The sequence below is a fragment of the Panthera pardus genome, unplaced genomic scaffold, assembly GCF_024362965.1.
Source record: "Panthera pardus isolate Hobbes unplaced genomic scaffold, ASM2436296v1 HiC_scaffold_18, whole genome shotgun sequence".
NCBI classification, from domain to species: Eukaryota; Metazoa; Chordata; class Mammalia; order Carnivora; family Felidae; genus Panthera; species Panthera pardus.
In genome coordinates, this window is record NW_026526743.1 from 5,484,195 (window position 1) to 5,504,447 (window position 20,253).

General features: G+C 43.9%; 1 protein-coding gene across 1 annotated transcript in view; it reads left to right on the forward strand.

The window, feature by feature from the left end:
- Positions 1-20,253, forward strand: part of ZNF175 (zinc finger protein 175) — a 30,466-nt gene continuing 10,213 nt past the window's right edge. The window contains exon 1 of the mRNA XM_019425443.2: positions 1-299. Within this exon, the coding sequence (XP_019280988.2) occupies positions 150-299 (150 nt within the window). The 5' untranslated portion in view covers positions 1-149. The remainder of the gene's footprint in view (positions 300-20,253) is intronic.

Sequence of the window (20,253 nt, forward strand, 5' to 3'; positions counted from 1 at the left end):
ATGTTCGATGAATGACTGTGTGGGTGTTCCCTTTCCAGGACTTTCCGGTGGCTCTGCAGAGCCCCCGGATCAGACCACACCAGTGACGCTGCCGGTCTCCTTAGAAGCCCAGCCAGACTCTCCCCCGCAGCTCTGACTGAAGCCTCCAGATGCCCACCCAGCTTTGGGCTCCCGGGAAGAAAGGACTTGCCCACAAGAGAGACCGAGAAGTGAAGCCTAGAGGAGACATGACTGCTGGCGAGAATTTGCCCCAGAGGTCCCAGGCCCTGGGTTCAGAGGAGCAGGATGGACCATGCGAGGTAAGCAGGAGCCACTCCAGGGACAGTTTCCAGAAATTGAGGGCAGATACAGAAAGCAGCAGATTCTGGACTTTGTGTCGCTCAGACCATGTGCATCCGCCTGCTGAGGGCGGGCCACGGGGGCTGATGTCCCCTCGTTCACAGGCCATCTGTATTGTAGAGGAAACCAAACCGGGCTGATGGAGGGGAGGGTTGGCCCTGGGGCAGAGGAAGAGGAAAAGGTAGCTCCTGATCCAGGTGAGAAGCCCCAGCCACTGGCAGGGAAATGCGAAACTTCATCCACCACTGGGTGTGTCCGCGTGTTCTCAGCCGCTTGCCCCCTACCTGACTTCTCTTTACCTGCTGGCAGGGGTTTGCTTGGTTTCCCGTCTCCGCAGGGTTTACAGGAACATAGCATACTAGAGCAAGAACTGCCTTCTAAGGACACGTGTGGGTTTTCCTGTTTTCACGATGAATAAAAATGCCAGAGAATAGTGTTTCTAAGTTGCCCCCAGATATTAATATTTAATATATGGAAATAAGAAAGAAAGATTCTTGGGTATACTCAAGACTTCCTAAATTACAAGTTAGTCTGTATTTAAAGACATTGTGTGTTGTTGTTTTTTTTTAATTTTTTTTTTTTTTTTTAACGTTTATTTATTTTTGAGACAGAGAGAGACAGAGCATGAACGGGGGAGGGTCAGAGAGAGGGAGACACAGAATCCGAAACAGGCTCCAGGCTCTGAGCGGTCAGCACAGAGCCCGACGCGGGGCTCGGACTCACGGGCTGTGAGATCACGACCTGAGCCGAAGTCGGACGCTTAACCGACTGAGCCACCCAGGCGCCCCAAGACATTGTGTGTTTTAAAACAGTAATGGATGGCCATAATAATAAACCGTGTGTCACTGCCTTGTGATGGGTTTATAATCAGTTACAGAGAGATGTCCTGTTTTTTAAGTATAGTAAATGCATGGGTTATTACCACTGTGAACCAACATACTGTGAGAAGATTATATATTTCAATTATGTTTAAAATCCACTCCACCTGACAGAAACATTTGATAATAGAAAACATCAAAGAACATTAAAACTATTAAAAATAAATGCCGAGTAAAAATCATTTAAAAATTAAAAGATATTGCCGCAGATACTTAAAAGTCATTCTTTTTTAAAAAATGTTTATTTTGGGGGCGCCTGGGTGGCTCAGTCGGTTAAGCGGCCGACTTCGGCTCAGGTCATGATCTCGCGGTCTGTGAGTTCGAGCCCCGCGTCGGGCTCTGTGCTGACAGCTCAGAGCCTGGAGCCTGTTTCAGATTCTGTGTCTCCCTCTCTCTGACCCTCCCCTGTTCATGCTCTGTCTCTGTGTCAAAAATAAATAAACGTTAAAAAAAAAAAAAAAAAAGTTTATTTTTTGGGGTGCCTGGGTGGCTCCCTCGGTTAAATGTCTGACTTCGACTGAGGTCATGATTTCAGGGTTCGAGGGTTTGAGCCCCTCATCGGGCTGTGTGCTGACAGCTCAGAGCCTGGAGCCTGCTTCCGATTCTTTGGCTCTCTCTCTGCTCTCTCTGCCCCTCCCGTTTGCACTGTCTCCTCTCTCAAATACATAAATAAAAACTTAAAATGTTTATTTCTTTTTGAGAGTGAGAGTGTGAGCAGGGAAGGGGCAGAGAGAGGAAGACAGAGAATCCCAAGCAGGCTCTGCACTGTCCACACAGAGAGCCTGATGTGGGGCTTGAACTCCGAAACCATGAAGTCATGACCTAAAATCAGGAGTCAGACGCTTAACCTACTGAGCCACCCAGGTGCCCCCTAAAAGGCATGCCAAAAATGAAAAGGTAAAACACCCAAATTTCACCCAGAACTGTCCAAGATCTTTGTTGTGTGACTGTTAGTTTGCTCGGGCTGCCGTCACGAAGTGCTACAGCCTGGGTGGCATAAACAACAGAAATGTATTTTCTCATGATTCCAGGGGCTGGAAATGCAAAGTCAAGATGTCATCAGGGTTCTTCCTTCTTTCTGAGGCCTCTCTCCCTGGCTTGTAGATGGATGGCTTCTGACTGTCCTCGTGTGATCTTCCCTCTGTGGGGGTCTGTGTCTCATTTCCTTTCCTTTTTTTTTTCTTCTTTTTTTCCCTTAATGTTTACTTATTTATTTTGAGAGAGGGAGAGAGGATCCAAAGCAGGCTCCTCACTGGGGAGGAGCTTGATTTCATGAACTGAGATCGAGACCCGAGCTGAAATCAAGTCAGCTGCTAAACTAGTGGCTTAACCATCTGAGCCACCCAGGTGCCCCTTAATCTTTTATCAGGACCCCCAGTCATACAGGATCAGAGCCCACTCTACTGACCTCATTTTAACTTGGTTACCTCTTTTATTTATTTTTTTGAATGTTTCTTTATTTTTGAGAGAGAGGTAGAGACAGTGCCAGCGGAGGAGGGTGGGGCAGAGAGAGAGAGACACACACACACGTACACAGAATCCGTAGCAGGTTCTAGGCTCTGAACCCACAAACCACGAGATCATGACCTGAGCCAAAGTCAGACAGACAGACAACCAACTGAGACACCCAGGCTTTTAAAAGACCATGTCTCCATGGTACTGGGGGTTAGGACTTCGCCATAAGAATTTTCTTGGGTGCGGGGAGCTTGGAGGGGAGACACAGTTGAGCCCATAAACGGTGACAAACAGTACATCATAGGTAAATGCCTTTCCTTTTGCCTTGATATGTGTTGAACTGTTAAGAGCAGGATTGAAAGCGTGTTCAAGTGGGTGTTATGATACATGTTAGTTACTTCATATCGGCTCATTTCCTTTTAGATGATGAAAATAATTTTGCCGGCTTGCCCTGGTTTTCGTTTTGCCGTTTCAGTAGATCCTCCCGTTGCTAATTCAGATTTTCACTCAGCTTCTCTGTTCGTGTTAGGCTATTTGCCACCAACATTCGCATAGTCTTTTCATCGTGGTCTTCCCTCGGCTTCTGCCAATATTGTGTTGTTATTCTCTACTTTTTAAGCCTGTTAATCTGATCAAAAATAAATAGATGCCACGGCTGCTTTAATTTGTATTTTTTACGTTGTTGTTGCTTTATTGGTCTTTTTAAATTGGAGTATAGGGGCGCCTGGGTGGCTCAGTGGGTTGAGTCTCCGACTTCGGCTCAGGTCACGATCTCGCGGTCCGTGAGTTCGAGCCCCGCGTTGGGCTCTGGGCTGATGGCTCAGAGCCTGGAGCCTGCTTCCGATTCTGTGTCTCCCTCTCTCTCTGCCCCTCCCCTGTTCATGCTCTGTCTCTCTCTGTCTCAAAAAATAAATAAATGTTAAAAAAAAAAAAAATTTTTTTAAATTGGAGTATAGTGACACAATGGTACATTGGTAACAAGTGTACAACATATTAAATTGACAAGTGCTGTCATCTGTCACCACAAGTGTTCCCTACGCTGTATCTTTTATCCTTGAGACTCACTGGTTCCATAGCTGGAAGCCTGTACTCCCCACTCCCCACCTTTGCCCATCTCCCCATCCTCCTCCCCTTCGGCAGCCACTAGTTCTCTGTGTTTATGGGTCTGTTTCTACTTTGCTTGTTCATTAGTTTTGTTTTTTAGATTCCACATACAGGTGAAATCATACGGTATTTGTCTCTGACTTATTTCACTTAGCGCAAGACCCTCCCGGTCTATACACGGTATATACACACACGTATGTCTAGCATTTATACGCACACCACATCTTCTTTATCCATTCACCTGTTGATAGATACTTAGGTTGCTTCCATATCTTGGCTGGTGTAAATAATGTTGCAATAAACATAGGTTACCTCTTAAAAGACTGTGTCTCCAAATACAGGCACACTCTGAGGTACTGGGGGTTAGGACTTCGACAAGTCCTAACCTTTTCAAGTCAGTGTTTCCATTTTCTTTGGGTAAATATCCAGTAGTGGAAATATTAGATTGTGTGGTATTTCTATTTTTAATTTTCAGGGGACCCTTCGTGCTGTTTACCACAGTGGCTGCACCCATTTACGTTTCCACCCACAGTGCATGAAGGTCCTTTGGTCTCCACATCCTTGCCAACACTTGTTACTGTCTTTTTGTTTTTTTGTTTTGTTTTTGTCTTTTTATATGAAAGTTGTCAAATTGGTTTCCATACAACACCCAGTGCTCATCCCAAAAGGTGCCCTCCTCAATACCCATCCCCCACCCTCCCCTCCCTCCCACCCCCCATCAACCCTCAGTTTGTTCTCAGTTTTTAACAGTCTCTTATGCTTTGGCTCTCTCCCACTCTAACCTCTTTTTTTTTTTTTTTCCTTCCCCTCCCCCATGGGTTTCTGTTAAGTTTCTCAGGATCCACATAAGAGTGAAACCATATGGTATCTGTCTTTGTCTGTATGGCTTATTTCACTTAGCATCACACTCTCCAGTTCCATCCACGTTGCTACAAAGGGCCAGATTTCATTCTTTCTTATTGCCAAGTAATATTCCATTGTATATATAAACCACATCTTCTTTATCGATTCGTCAGTTGATGGACATTTAGGCTCTTTCTATAATTTGGCTATTGTTGAGAGTGCTGCTATAAACATTGGGGTACAAGTGCCCTTATGCATCAGCACTCCTGTATCCCTTGGGTAAATTCCTAGCAGTGCTTTTGCTGGGTCATAGGGTAGATCTATTTTTAACATTTTCAGGAACCTCCACACTGTTTTCCAGAGCGGCTGCACCAGTTTGCATTCCCACCAACAGTGCAAGAGGGTTCCCGTTTCTCTACATCCTTGCCAGCATCTATAGTCTCCTGATTTGTTCATTTTAGCCACTCTGACCGGCATGAGGTGGTATCTCAGTGTGGTTTTGATTTGTATTTCCCTGATGAGGAGCGACGTTGAGCATCTTTTCGTGTGCCTGTTGGCCATCCGGATGTCTTCTTTAGAGAAGTATCTATTCATGTCTTCTGCCCATTTCTTCACTGGATTATTTGTTTTTTAGGTGTGGAGTTTGGTGAGTTCTTTATAAGTTTTGGGTACTAGCCCTTTGTCCGATATGTCATTTGCAAATGTCTTTTCCCATTCCATCGGTTGCCTTTTAGTTTTGTTGATTGTTTCCTTTCCTGTGCAGAAGCTTTTTATCTTCATGAGGTCCCAATAGTTCATTTTTACTTTTAATTCCCTTGCCTTTGGGGATGTGTCAAGTAAGAAATTGCTGTGGCTGAGGTCAGAGAGGTTTTTTCCTGCTTTCTCTTCTAGGGTTTTGATGGTTTCCTGTCTCACATTCAGGTCCTTTATCCATTTTAAGTTTATTTCTTTGTGAATGGTGTGAGAAAGTGGTCTAGTTTCAACCTTCTGCACGTTGCTGTCCAGTTCTCCCAGCACCATTTGTTAAAGAGACTGTCTTTTTTCCATGGGATGTTCTTTCCTGCTTTGTCAAAGATTAGTTGGCCCTACTTTTGTGGGTCTAGTTCTGGGGTTTCTATTCTATTCCATTGGTCTATGTGTCTGTTTTTGTGCCAATACCATGCTGTCTTGATGATTACAGCTTTGTAGTAGAGGCTAAAGTCTGGGATTGTGATGCCTCCTGCTTTGGTCTTCTTCAAAATTACTTTGGCTATTCGGGGTCTTTTGTGGTTCCATACAAATGTTAGGATTGCTTGTTCTAGCTTTGAGAAGAATGCTGGTGCAGTTTTATTGGGATTGCATTGAATCTGTAGATAGCTTTGGCTAGTATTGACATTTTGACAATATTTATGCTTCCAACCCATGAGCACGGAATGCTTTTCCATTTTTTTGTATCTTCTTCAGTTTCCTTCATAAGTTTTCTATAGTTTTCAGCATACAGATCTTTTACGTCTTAGGTTAATTCCTAGGTATTTTATGATTCTTGGTGCAATTGTGGATGGGATCAGTTTCTTTGTCTTTCTGTTGCTTCATTATTAGTGTATAAGAATGTAACTGATTTCTGTACATTGATTTTGTATCCTGCGACTGTGCTGAATTCATGTATCAGTTCTAGCAGACTTCTGGTGGAGTCTGTCGGGTTTTCCATGTATAATATCGTGTCATCTGCAAAAAGTGAAAGCTTAACTTCATCTTTCCCAATTTTGATGCCTTTGATTTCCTTTTGTTGTCTGATTGCTGATGCCAGAACTTCCAACACTATGTTAAACAACAGCGGTGAGAGTGGACATCCCTGTCGTGTTCCTGATCTCAGGAAGAAAGCTCTGAGTTTTTCTCCATTGAGGATGGTATTAGCTGAGGGCTTTTCATAAATGACTTTTATGATGTTTAAGTATGTTCCTTTTATCCCGACTTTCTCAAGGGTTTTTATTAAGAAAGGATGCTGAATTTTGTCAAATGCTTTTTCTGCATCGATTGATGGGATCATATGGTTCTTTTCTTTTGTTAATGTAATGTATCACATTGATTTGTGAATGTTGAACCAGCCTTGTAGCCCAGGAATGAATCCCACTTGATCATGGTGAATAATTCTTTTTATATGCTGTTGAACTCAATTTGCTAGTATCTTGTTGAGAATTTTTGCATCCATATTCATCAGGGATATTGGCCTGTAGTTCTCTTTTTTTGCTGGGTCTCTGGTTTGGGAATCAAAGTAATGCTGGTTTCATGGATTGAGTCTGTAAGTTTTCCTTCCCTTTCTATTTTTTGGAACAGCTTGAGAAGGATAGGTATTATCTCTGCTTTAAATGTCTGGTAGAATTCCCCAGGGAAACCATCTGGTTGGTTATTGGGAGACAACCATCTCTTATTTGTGGGAGATTTTTGTTAACTGATTCAATTTCTTCGCTGGTCATGGGTCTGTTCAAGTTTTCTATTTCTTCCTGTTTGAGTTTTGGAAGTGTGTGGGTGTTTAGGAATTTGTCCTTTTCTTCCAGGTTGTCCAGTTTGTTGCCATATAATTTTTCATAATATTCCCTGATAATTGCTTGTATCTCTGAGGGGTTGGTTGTAATAATTCCATTTTCATTCATGATTTTATCTATTTGGGTCATCTCCCTTTTCTTTTTAAGAAGCCTGGTTAGAGGTTTATCAATTTTGTTTATTTTTTCAAAAAGCCAACTCTTGGTTTCATTGATCTGCTCTACAGTTTTTTTAAATTCTATATTGTTTATTTTTGCTCTGATCTTTATTATTTCTCTTCTGCTGGGTTTGGGGTGTCTTTGGTGTTCTGCTTCTATTTCCCTTAGGTGTGCTGTTAGATTTTGTATTTAGGATTTTTCTTGTTGCTTGAGATAGGCCTGGATTGCAATGTATTTTCCTCTCAGGACTGCCTTCACTGCATCCCAAAGCGTTTGGATTGTTGTATTTTCATTTTTGTTTGTTTCCATATATTTTTTTAATTTCTTCTCTAATTGCCTGGTTGACCCACTCATTCTTTAGTAGGGTGTTCTTTAACCTCCATGCTTTTGGAGGTTTTCTAGACATTTTCCTGAAGTTGATTTCAAGTTTCATAGCATTGTGGTCTGAAAGTATGCATGGTATGACCTCAATTCTTTTACACTTATGAAGGGCTGTTTTGTGACCCAGTGTGTGATCTTGGAGAATGTCCCATATGCACTCGAGAAGAAACTGTATTCTGTTGCTTTGGGATACAGAGTTCTAAATGTATCTGTCAAGTCCATCTGGTCCAATGTATCGTTCAGGGCCCTTGTTTCTTTATTGATCCTGTGTCTAGATGATCTATCCATTGTTGTAAGTGGGGTATTAAAGTCCCCTGCAATTACTACACTCTTATCAATAAACTTGCATATGTTTGTGATTGTTTTATATATTTGAAGGCTCCTGTATTCAGTGCATAGAACTTTAATTGTTAGCTCTTCCTGATGGATAGACCCTGTAATTATTATATAATGCCCTTCTTCATCTCTTGTTACAGCCTTTCATTTAAAGTCTAGTTTGTCTGATATAAGTATGGCTACTCCAACTTTCTTTTGACTTCCAGTAGCATGATAGATAGTTCTCCATCCCCTCACTTTCAATCTGAAGGTGTCCTCAGGTCTAAAATGAGTCTCTTGTAAACAGCAATTAGATGGGTCTTATTTTTTTTACCCATTCTGACACCCTGTGTCTTTTGGTTGGAGCATTTAGTCCATTTACAATCCAGTGTTATTATTGAAAGATAGGGGTTTAGAGTCATTGTGATGTCTGTAGGTTTCATGCTTGTAGTGATGTCTCTGGTCCTTTGTGGTCCTTGCAACATTTCACTCACAGAGTCCCCCTTAGGATCTCTTGTAGGGCTGGTTTAGTGGTGATGAATTCCTTCAGTTTTTGTTTGGGAAAACCTTTATTTTTCCTTGTGTTCTGAATGACAGACTTGCTGGGTAAAGGATTCTCGGCTGCAAATTTTTCCTGTTCATCACATTGAAGATTTCCTGCCATTCCTTTCTGGCCTGCCAAGTTTCAGTAGATAGGTCTGCCACTAGTCTTACGGGTCTCCCTTTATAAGTTAGAGCGTGTTTATCCCTAGCTGCTTTCAGAATTTTCTCTTTATCCTTGTATTTTTCCAGTTTCACTATATGTCGTGCAGAAGATCGATTGAAATCACGTTTGAAGGGAGTTCTCTGCGCCTCTTGGATTTCAATGCCTTTTTCCTTCCCCAGATCAGGGAAGTTCTCAGCTATGATTTGTTCAAGTACACCTTCAGCCCCTTCTCTCTCTTCTTCTTCTGGAATTCCTATGATATGGATATTGTTCCATTTGATTGCATCACTTAGTTCTCTAATTCTCCCCTCATACTCCTGGATTTTTTTAATCTTTTTCTCAGCTTCCTCTTTTTCCATAATTTTGTCTTCTAATTCACCTATTCTCTCCTCTGCCTCTTCATTCCATGCTATGGCCGCCTCCATTTTATTTTTCACCTCATTTATAGCATTGTTTAGCTCCTTGTGACTATTTCTTAGTCCCTTGATCTCTGTAGCAATAGATTCTCTGCTGTCCTCTATGCTTTTTTCAAGCCCAGTGATTAATTTTATGACTATTATTCTAAATTCTTGTTCCGTCGTATTGCTGAAATCGTTTTTGATCAATTCGTTAGCTGTCGCTACTTCCTGGAGTTTCTTTTGAGGAGAATTCTTCTGTTTCGTCATTTTGGGTAGTCCCTGTGGTGGCTCCAAACTGCAGGGCACTTCCCCTGTGCTGTGTGGAGTAACTTGTGTTGGTGGGCGGGGCTGCAGTGAGACCCGATGTCTGCCCCCAGCCCACTGCTGGGGCTACAGTCAGCCTGGTGTGTACCTTATCTCCCCCTCTCCCAGGGGCAGGACTCACTGTGGAGTGGTGTGGCCCCTGTCTGGGCTACTTGCACACTGCCAGGCTTGTGGTGCTGCTTCGATGGGATCTGGCGTATTAGCCAGGGTAGATCCACAAGGTGCACAGGGGCGGGAGGGGCAGGCTCAGCGCGCTTTGCCTTCGGTGGTCCGCTTCGGGAGGGAGGCAGACCTGTCGGAGGGATGGATCCCCAGAAGCACAGCGTTGGGTGTTTGCGTGGTGCAAGCAAGTTCGGTGAGGGGAACAGGTTCCCTCTGGGATTTTGGCCGAGGGATGGGAGAGGGATGGCGCTTGCCAGCGCCTTTTTTCCCCACCATGCTGGGCTCTGTCCTCCGGGGCTCAACAACTCTCCCTCCCGGTGTCCTCTTGCCCTCCCCGCTCTCCCCACTCTCCGAGAGCAGACCTGTTGACTTTTAACATTCCAGATGTTAAGTCCCGCTGGCTGTCAGAACACACTCGGTCCGGCCCCTCCACTTTTGCAAGCCAGACTCGGGGGCTCTGCCTTGCGGGGCGGACTGCCCCCCCACCGCCCCAGCTCCCTCCTGCCAGTCCGTGTAGGGCGCACCACCTCTCCACCCTTCCTACCCTCTTCCGTGGGCCTCTCCTCTACACTTGGCTCCGGAGAGTCCGTTCTGCTCGTCTTCTGGTGGTTTTGTGGGTTATTTAGGCAGGTGTGGGTGGAATCTACGCGATCGGCAGGACGAGGTGAGCCCAGCGTCCTCCTACGCCGCCATCTTCCTGTTACTGTGTTCTTGATACTAGCCATCCTGACAGGTGTCAGGCATATTTTTTGGGCGTGAATTAACTTTTTTCTTGCCGTTTGATTTATATTTTATGTTTATATTTTATATTTTTGTTTGTCTCGGCCTCTGGTTTTCAAATATATTTTATACTCATCACGCATATATGTACATTTCTAAGACATTTGGCACTTTTTCCTTTGCAGGTGGTTTTGGTTTTATTTGTACATAGAAAAGATTGTTTTGCTAGGCTTGTAAAAACAGCTGTCTTTGCAAGCACCATTGTGTGGCAGATGATGGAAATTGTGTGACACAGTATAAGCTTCCTCTCCTGGAAGGTCTGTCCTGTTCCACTTACCTCTCCTCCCAAAGACCAGCTGTTACATAGGCTTACACAGTGTTCCAGCTTAAAACAAACAAACAGCTGTCAGCATTGTCTCTTCTCCTTAGAGGCAATGAACTTTTACCCTATTAACTAAATATTTTGGTATTTACTTCCTGATCTTTTAATGACACTCTTACACAGCTGTGTGATACTGAGATTCAGGAGAAACGAGGATATTTGGTCTTCATCCATGGTTCCTGGCTCACAGCCCCCCAGATCCTTGGAATTTTCCTGAGCCCTAAGCAGCAGGGGCATCTTCTGTCATAATGTTTGGTCTTGTCTTCAGTTCCTGGCAAAAAAACCAAACCCTTTAGAGCCACAACCCTGGTGTGTGTCAGCCCCTGTCCACCACTATTGGGTTTATACAAGTAAGGGGAATTTTGGAAATCCCCTAAGGATGGTGGTTGCCAAGGGAACCAGCCCTGTGATTGGAGGGTCGGGGCTTCCAGCCCCACCTCTTCACCTCCAGAGATGGGGGAGGGGCTGCAGGTGGAATCAGTGACCCAAGGCCAAGTCAATCACAGCTATGTAATAAAGCTTCCAGAAACACCCAAGAGGGTGGGGTTTGGGAGCTGCCAGGTGGGGTGGAGGTGCCCCGAGAGTGGCTCACTGGAGGGGAGCATGGGAGCTTTAGCCCCCTTCCCGCACACCCCCTGCCCAGGGCATGTCTTCACCTGGCTGTTAATTCATATCTTTTACTATCTTTATAGTGAGTGATCCAATGGAGTAAATGGGTTTCCTTAATTCCTCGAGCTGCTCTAGCATGGTTTTTTGTTTTGCTTTTTTTTAATGTTTGCTTATTTTTGAGAGAGAGAGAGACAGCATGAATAGGGGAGGGGTAGAGAGAGAGGGAGACACAGAATCCGAAGCAGCTTCCACGCTCCAGGCTCCAGGCTGTCAGCACAGAGCCCGATGTGGGGCTCGAACTCACAAACCATGAGCTCATGACCTGAGCCAAAGTCGGACACCTAACCCACTGAGCCACCCAGGCGCCCCTTCTCTAGCATGTTAATTGAGCCCAAGAAGGGGGTCATGGGAACCTCTAATTCCAGCCCCCCACCCCCTTGCTGATCAGAAGCACGGGTGATAGCCGGGGCTTCCAGGAGAGTGCCCTCACCTGTGGGATGTGACGCCACCTCCAGGTAGATGGCGTCAGAATTAAGTTGAGCTGTAGGCCACCCCACTGTAGGGATCCCGCCTGGTGGTGTGAGGGGATCCCCCTTCCTCCACCCATATGGTGGAACTTGGTCCAGGAAAAAAAAAAAAACAACACTACCTCAGAGTCTGCTTGGGTTGCCATTGAGCATCTTTATTTTATTTTTTTGATTAAAAAAAAAGTTTAATGTTTATTTTTGAGAGAGAGTGAGTGGGGGTGGGGCAGACACACACACACACACACACACACACACACACACACACACACTATCCAAAGCCGGCCCTAGGCTCCAGGCTGGGTGCCATCAGCACAGAGCCCAATGTGGGGCTCGAACCCATGAACCTGAGATCATGACCTGAGCTGAAGTTAGAGGCTTAACTGCCTGAGCCACCCAGGCACCTGGCATCTTTCGCGTTCTTCCACCCGCAGCACTCACGTGCATGCCTTCATGCCTACTCTTCCTAGAGGTCAGCTTCTGCTCAGAGTAGTATTCCCTGTTTTGTTTTGTTTGGAAGTTTGTTTATTTTTGAGAGAGACAGACTCCCAGGCAGGCTCTGCACTGGCAGCTCGGAGCCTGACGCGGGGCTCGAACTCATGAACTGTGACGCTCAAATGACTGAGCCACCCAGGCGCCCTCACAGTCCCTGTTGTAAAGGGAAATCGCTTCTCCTGCGTGGCTCCTTTACCCACACAGAACACGGTGCCTCTGACTCTCCTGGTCACCAAATGCGTGGAGATTCTTCCCCACAGCCACTCATTTCCCTGTGATACCAGCTGGGTGTCCTCCAGTTTGTCAGTAGAAACTCCTGGGATGCCACGATTTGGTCACAGGCGAGGGGAAGCTTTGCTGCCACGATATGCAGACTGGGGAGACCACAGCCTTCGGCTGTGAACGGAAAGCCCACTCCAGAGGGGAAGGTTTAGGCTTAAATAGGCAAAACCCGCAAGTTTGTCCCCTTGTCGAGGGTGGTCAGACCCCAGACTTCAACCTCAGGAGCAGACGACAAGCAGGACCCAGCCCTCCGTTTCCGGCAGTGGCTCCAGGGTGTGGCGGCTGAGGAGGAGCACGATACCGTGTGTCTTCCCATGAATTTTGCTGAATTTTGTGCAGGCCCATGGCCACAGGCCATGCTGACTTTTATTCTTCAGGGTCATCTGGCCTGGTGAAAATTTCTGTTTTCTCTCCCTTGCCATGAGGGAACCCATCTTGTCCTTTAGCTGTTGCTGTCTGATTATTGGGGTCTTTTGTTCTCAATGTTAAAAAAAAGTTTTTTTCTTGGGGCGCCTGGGTGGCTCAGTCAGTTGAGTGTCTGACCTCGCCTCAGGTCATGATCTCGCAGTTCATGAGTTCAAGCCCCACGTCGGGCTCTGTACTGACAGCTCAGAGCCTGGAGCCTGCTTCAGATCTGTGTCTCCCTCTCTCTCTGCCCCTTCCCCACTCATGCTCTGTCTCTGTCTCTCAAAAATGAATAAACGTTAAAAAAATTTCTTTTTTTCTTTAAGTGTATTTATTTTGAGAGAGAGCAAGCATGAGCAAGAGGGAGGGTGGAGAGAGAGAGGCAGAGAGAGAATCCTAAGCAGGCTCTGTGCTGTGAGCACAGAGCCTGGCGCGGGGCTCAAACTCATGAATTGGGAGATCGTGACCTGAGCAGAAATCAACAGTCGGACGCTTAATCAACTGAGCCACCCAGGTGCCCCTTTTGTTATCATACTGAACTCCATTCTGGCACTGTCTAACCATAGATAGGGTCAGATCCCACAGGGTAAGGGCTCAGCCTACAAGACAGCCCCTCTTCCCCAACTTCAGATGCCAACCAAAACTCCAGGGGCCTTCGGAGGTTCCCAGGATCCCCGCCTTGGGTTTAGTTAATTTTCAGGAGTAGCCCCCAGAATCCAGGAAACCATTATTACGATACCCATTTGCTGCAAAGGATATTAAGTAATAAGAATCAACAGCCAGATGAAGAGATCCATCAGGTGAGATTCCAAAGGAGCTTCTGTCCCCAGTCAGAGGCCCCGCAGGGTGCCCTGGGGACTGGATCTGGTTCTGCAGTCGGGAAGCTGTCCAGACCCCGCCCTTGTGGGTGTTTATGGAGGCTTCATGACACAGGCAGGGTGCATGAAATCATCGGCCATTGGCCATTGTCCACCTCCAGCCCCTCCCCCCTCCCTGGAGGTTGGGGGTCAGTTGTAACCCTCTAGTCACTGCTGTGGTTCCCCTGGCAACCAGCCCCCCATTCCTAAAACTCAACTCATCAACATAATAAGAGGACACCTTTATCACTCTTCCTCCCTTAAGAAATTTCAAGGGTTTGGGGCACATGGGTGGCTCAGTCACTTGAGTAGCAAACTTTTGCTCAGGTCATGATCTCACAGCTCATGGGTTCGACCCCGCATCGGGCTTTGTGCTGACAGCTCAGACCCTGGAGCCTCCTTCGGATTCTGTGTTTCCCTGTCTCCTTGCCCTGCCCCTGCTTGCACTCTCTTTCTTTCTATCAAAAATAAAATCAACATTAAAAAAAGTTAAAAAGTTTTCAAGGTTTTTTTGTTTGTTTTTTTTTAATTTACATCCAAATTAGTTAGCATATAGTGCAACAATGATTTCAGGAGTAGATTCCTTACTGCCTCTTACCCATTTAGCCTCCCACAACCCCTCCAGTAACCCTCAGTTTGTTCTCCATATTTATGAGTCTCTTCTGTTTTGTCCCCCTCCCTGTTTTTATATTTTTGCTTGCCTTCCCTTCATCTGTTCTGTCTTAAATTCCCCATATGAGTGAAGTCATATTTGTCTTGCTCTAATTTCACTTAGCATAATACCCTCCCGTTCCATCCATGTAGTTGCAAATGGCAAGATTTCATTCATTTTGATTGCCGAGTATACTCCATTGTATATATATATACCACATCTTCTTTATCCATTCATCTGTCGATGGCCATTTGGGCTCTTTCCATACTTTGGCTATTGTTGATAGAGCTGCTATAAACATGGGGTGCATGTGTCCCTTCGAAACAGCACACCTGTATCCCGTGGATAAATGCCTAGCAGTGCAGTTGCTGTGTCGTAGGGTAGTTCTATTTTTAGTTTTTTGAGGAACCTCCACACTGTTTTCCTGAGTGGCTGCACCAGTTTGCATTCTCACCAGCAGTTCAAAAGAGGTCCTCTTTCCCCCCGTCCTTGCCAACATCTGTTGTTGCCTGAGTTGTTAATGTTAGCCATTCTGACAGGTGTGAGGTGGTATCTTTTTTTTTTTTTTTTTTACAATTTTTTTAAATATATGAAATTTATTGTCAAATTGGTTTTCATACAACACCCAGTGCTCATCCCAAAAGATGCCCTCCTCTATACCCATCACCCACCCTCCCCTCCCTCCCACCCCCATCAGCCCTCAGTTTGTCCTCATTTTTTAAGTCTCTTATGCTTTGGCTCTCTCCCACTCTAACCTCTCTTTTGTTTTTTTTCTTCCCCTCCCCCATGGGTTCCTGTTAAGTTTCTCAGGATACACATAAGAGTGAAACCATATGGTATCTGTCTTTCTCTGTATGGCTTATTTCCCTTAGCATCACACTCTCCAGTTCCATCCACGTTGCTACAAAGGGTCCTATTTCGTTCTTTCTCATTGCCATGTAGTACTCCACTGTGTATATAAACCACAATTTCTTTATACATTCATCAGTTGATGGACATTTAGGCTCTTTCCATAACTTGGCTATTGTTGAGAGTGCTGCTATAAACATTGGGGTACAAGTGCCCTTATGCATCAGCACTCCTGTATCCCTTGGGTAAATTCCTAGCAGTGCTATTGCTGGGTCATAGGGTAGATCTATTTTTAACATTTTCAGGAACCTCCACACTGTTTTCCAGAGCGGCTGCACCAATTTGCATTCCTACCGACAGTGCAAGAGGGTCCCCGTTTCTCCACATCCTCACCAGCATCTATAGTCTCCTGATTTGTTCATTTTGGCCACTCTGACTGGCGTGAGGTGGTATCTCAGTGTGGTTTTGATTTGTATTTCCCTGATGAGGAGCAACGTTGAACATCTTTTCATGTGCCTGTTGGCCATCCGGATGTCTTCTTTAGAGAAGTGTCTATTCACGTCTTCTGCCCATTTCTTCACTGGATTATTTGTTTTTCGGGTGTGGAGTTTGGTGAGCTCTTTATAGATTTTGGATACTAGCCCTTTGTCTGATATGTCATTTGCAAATATCTTTTCCCATTCCGTTGGTTGCCTTTTAGTTTTGTTAATTGTTTCCTTTGCTGTGCAGAAGCTTTTTATCTTCATGAGGTCCCAGTAGTTCATTTTTACTTTTAATTCCCTGGCCTTTGGGGATGTGTCGAGTAAGAAATTGCTACGGCTGAGGTCAGAGAGGTCTCTTCCTGTTTTCTCCTCTAGGGTTTTGATGGTTTCCTGTCTCACATTCAGGTCCTTTATCCATTTTGAGTTTATTTTTGTGAATGGTGTGAGAAAGTGGTCTAGTTTCAACCTTCTGCACGTTGCTGTCCAGTTCTCCCAGCACCATTTGTTAAAGAGACTGTCTTTTTTCCATTGGATGTTCTTTCCTGCTTTGTCAAAGATTAGTTGGCCATATTTTTGTGGGTCTGGTTCTGGGGTTTCTATTCTATTCCATTGGTCTATGTGTCTGTTTTTGTGCCAATACCATGCTGTCTTGATTACAGCTTTGTAGTAGAGGCTAAAGTCTGGTATTGTGATGCCTCCTGCTTTGGTCTTCTTCAAAATTACTTTGGCTATTTGGGGCCTTTTGTGGTTCCATATGAATTTTAGGATTGCTTGTTCTAGCTTCGAGAAGAATGCTGGTGCAATTTTGATTGGGAGTGCATTGAATGTGTAGATAGCTTTGGGTAGTACTGACATTTTGACAATATTTATTCTTCCAACCCATGAGCACGGAATGTGTTTCCATTTCTTTATATCTTCTTCAGTTTCCTTCATAAGCTTTCTATAGTTTTCAGCATACAGATCTTGTACATCTTTGGTTAGATTTATTCCTAGGTGTTTTATGCTTCTTGGTGCAATTGTGAATGGGATCAGTTTCTTTGTCCTTCTGTTGCTTCATTGTTAGTGTATAAGGATGCAACTGATTTCTGTACATTGATTATGTATCCTGCGACTTTGCTGAATTCATGTATCAGTTTTAGCAGACTTAGGGTGGAGTCTGTTGGATTTTCCATGCATACTATCATGTCATCTGCAAAAAGTGAAAGCTTAACTTCATCTTTCCCAATTTTGATGCCTTTGATTTCCTTTTGTTGTCTGATTGCTGATGCCAGAACTTCCAACACTATGTTAAACAACAGTTGTGAGAGTGGACATCCCTGTTGTGTTCCTGATCTCAGGGAAAAAGCTCTCAGTTTTTCCCCATTGAGGATGATGTTAGCTATGGGCTTTTCATAAATGGCTTTTATGATGTTTAAGTATGTTCCTTCTATCCCGACTTTCTCGAGGGTTTTTATTAAGAAACGATGCTGCATTTTGTCAAATGCTTTTTCTGCATCGATTGACAGGATCATATGGTTCTTTTATTAATGTGATGTATCATGTTGATTGATTTGTGAATGTTGAACCAGCCCTGCAGTCCAGGAATGAATTCCGCTTGACCATGGTGAATAATTCTTTTTATATGCTGTTGAATTCGATTTGCTAGTATTGTATTGAGAATTTTTGCATCCATATTCATCAGGGATATTGGCCTGTAGTTCTCTTTTTTTACTGGGTCTGTCTGGTTTAGGAATCAAAGTAATACTGGCTTCACAGAATGAGTCTGGAAGTTTTCCTTCCCTTTCTATTTTTTGGAATAGCTTGAGAAGGATAGGTATTATCTCTGCTTTAAACGTCTGGTAGAACTCCCCTGGGAAGCCATCTGGTCCTGGACTCTTATTTGTTGGGAGATTTTTGATAACTGATTCAATTTCTTCGCTGGTTATGGGTCTGTTCAAGCTTTCTGTTTCCTCCTGATTGAGTTTTGAAAGTGTGTGGGTGCTTAGGAATTTGTCCATTTCTTCCAGGTTGTCCAGTTTATTGCCATATAATTTTTCATAATATTCCCTGATAATTGCTTGTATCTCTGAGGGATTGGTTGTAATAATTCCATTTTCATTCATGATTTTATCTATTTGGGCCATCTCCCTTTTCTTTTTGAGAAGCCTAGCTAGAGGTTTATCTATCAATTTTGTTTATTTTTTCAAAAAACCAACTCTTGGTTTCATTGATCTGCTCTACAGTTTTTTTTAGATTCTTTATTGTTTATTTCTGCTCTGATCTTTATTATTTCTCTTCTTCTGCTGGGTTTATGGTGTCTTTGCTGTTCTGCTTCTATTTCTTTTAGGTATTCTGTTAGATTTTGTATTTGGGATTTTTCTTGTTGCTTGAGATAGGCCTGGGTTGCAATGTATTTTCCTCTCAGGACTGCCTTTGCTGCATCCCAAAGCGTTTGGATTGTTGTATTTTCATTTTCGTTTGTTTCCATATATTTTTTAAATTTCTTCTCTAATTGCCTGGTTGACCCATTCATTCTTTAGTAGGGTGTTCTTTAACCTCCATATTTTTGGAGGTTTTCCAGACTTTTTCCTGTGGTTGATTTCAAGCTTCATAGCATTGTGGTCTGAAAGTATGCATGGTACGATCTCAATTCTTGTATACTTATGAAGGGCTGTTTTGTGACCCAGTATGTGATCTATCTTGGAGAATGTTCCGTGTGCACTTGAGAAGAAAGTATATTCTGTTGCTTTGGGATGCAGAGTTCTAAATGTATCTGTCAAGTCCATCTGATCCAATGTATCATTCAGGGCCCTTGTTTCTTTATTGACCGTGTGTCTAGATGATCCATTTCTGTAAGTGGAGTGTTAAAGTCCCCTGCAATTACCACATTCTTATCAATAAGGTTGCTTATGTTTGTGAGTAATTGTTACATATTTGGGGCTCCCGTATTCGGTGCATAGACATTTATAATTGTTAGCTCTTCCTGATGGATAGACCCTGTAATTATTATATAATGCCCTTCTTCATCTCTTGTTACAGCCTTTCATTTAAAGTCTAGTTTGTCTGATATAAGTATGGCTACTCCAACTTTCTTTTGACTTCCAGTAGCATGATAGATAGTTCTCCATCCCCTCACTTTCAATCTGAAGGTGTCCTCAGGTCTAAAATGAGTCTCTTGTAGACAGCAAATAGATGGGTCTTGTTTTTTTATCCATTCTGACACCCTGTGTCTTTTGGTTGGAGCATTTAGTCCATTTACAATTCAGTGTTATTATTGAAAGATAGGGGTTTAGAGTCATTGTGATGTCTGTAGGTTTCATGCTTGTAGCAGTGTCTCTGGTACTTTGTCTCATAGGATCCCCCCTTAGGATCTCTTGTAGGGCTGGTTTAGTGGTGATGAATTCCTTCAGTTTTTGTTTGTTTGGGAAGACCTTTATCTCTCCTATTCTAAATGACAGGTTTGCTGGATAAAGGATTCTTGGGTGCATATTTTTTCTGTTCATCACATTGAAGATTTCCTGCCATTCCTTTCTGGCCTGCCAAGTTTCAGTAGAGAGATCTGTCACGAGTCTTATCGGTCTCCCTGTATATGTTAGAGCACGTTTATCCCTAGCTGCTTTCAGAATTTTCTTTATCCTTGTATTTTGCCAATTTCACTATGATACGTCATGCAGAAGATCAATTCAAGTTACGTCTGAACGGAATTCTCTGTCCCTCTTGGATTTCAATGCCTTTTTCCTTCCCCAGATCAGGGAAGTTCTCAGCTATTATTTCTTCAAGTACACCTTCAGCACCTTTCCCTCTCTCTTCCTCCTCTGGAATACCAATTATGCATAGATTATTTTTCTTTAGTGCATCACTTAGTTCTCTAATTTTCCACTCATACTCCTGGATTTTTTTTATCTCTCTTTTTCTCAGCTTCCTCTTTTTCCATAATTTTATCTTCTAGTTCACCTATTCTCTCCTCTGCCTCTTCAATCCGAGCTGTGGTTGTCTCCATTTTATTTTGCAGCTATTTATAGCATTTTTAAAAGCTCCTCCTGGCTGTTCCTTATTCCCTTGATCTCTGTAGCAATAGATTCTCTGCTGTCCTCTATACTGTTTTCAAGCCCAGTGATTAATTTTATGACTATTATTCTAAATTCACTTTCTGCTATATTGTTTAAATCCTTTTTGATCAGTTCATTAGCTGTCATTATTTCCTGGAGATTCTTTTGAGGGGAATTCATCCGTTTCATTTTGGATAGTCCCTGGAGTGGTGCGGGACTGCAGGGCACTTCCCCTGTGCTGTCTTGAATAACTTGCGTTGGTGGGCGGGGCCGCAGTCTGACCTGATGTCTGCCCCCAGCCCACCGCTGGGGCCACAGTCAGACTGGTGTGTGCCTTCTCTTCCCCTCTCCTAGGGGCAGGATTCACTGTGGGGTGGCATGGCCC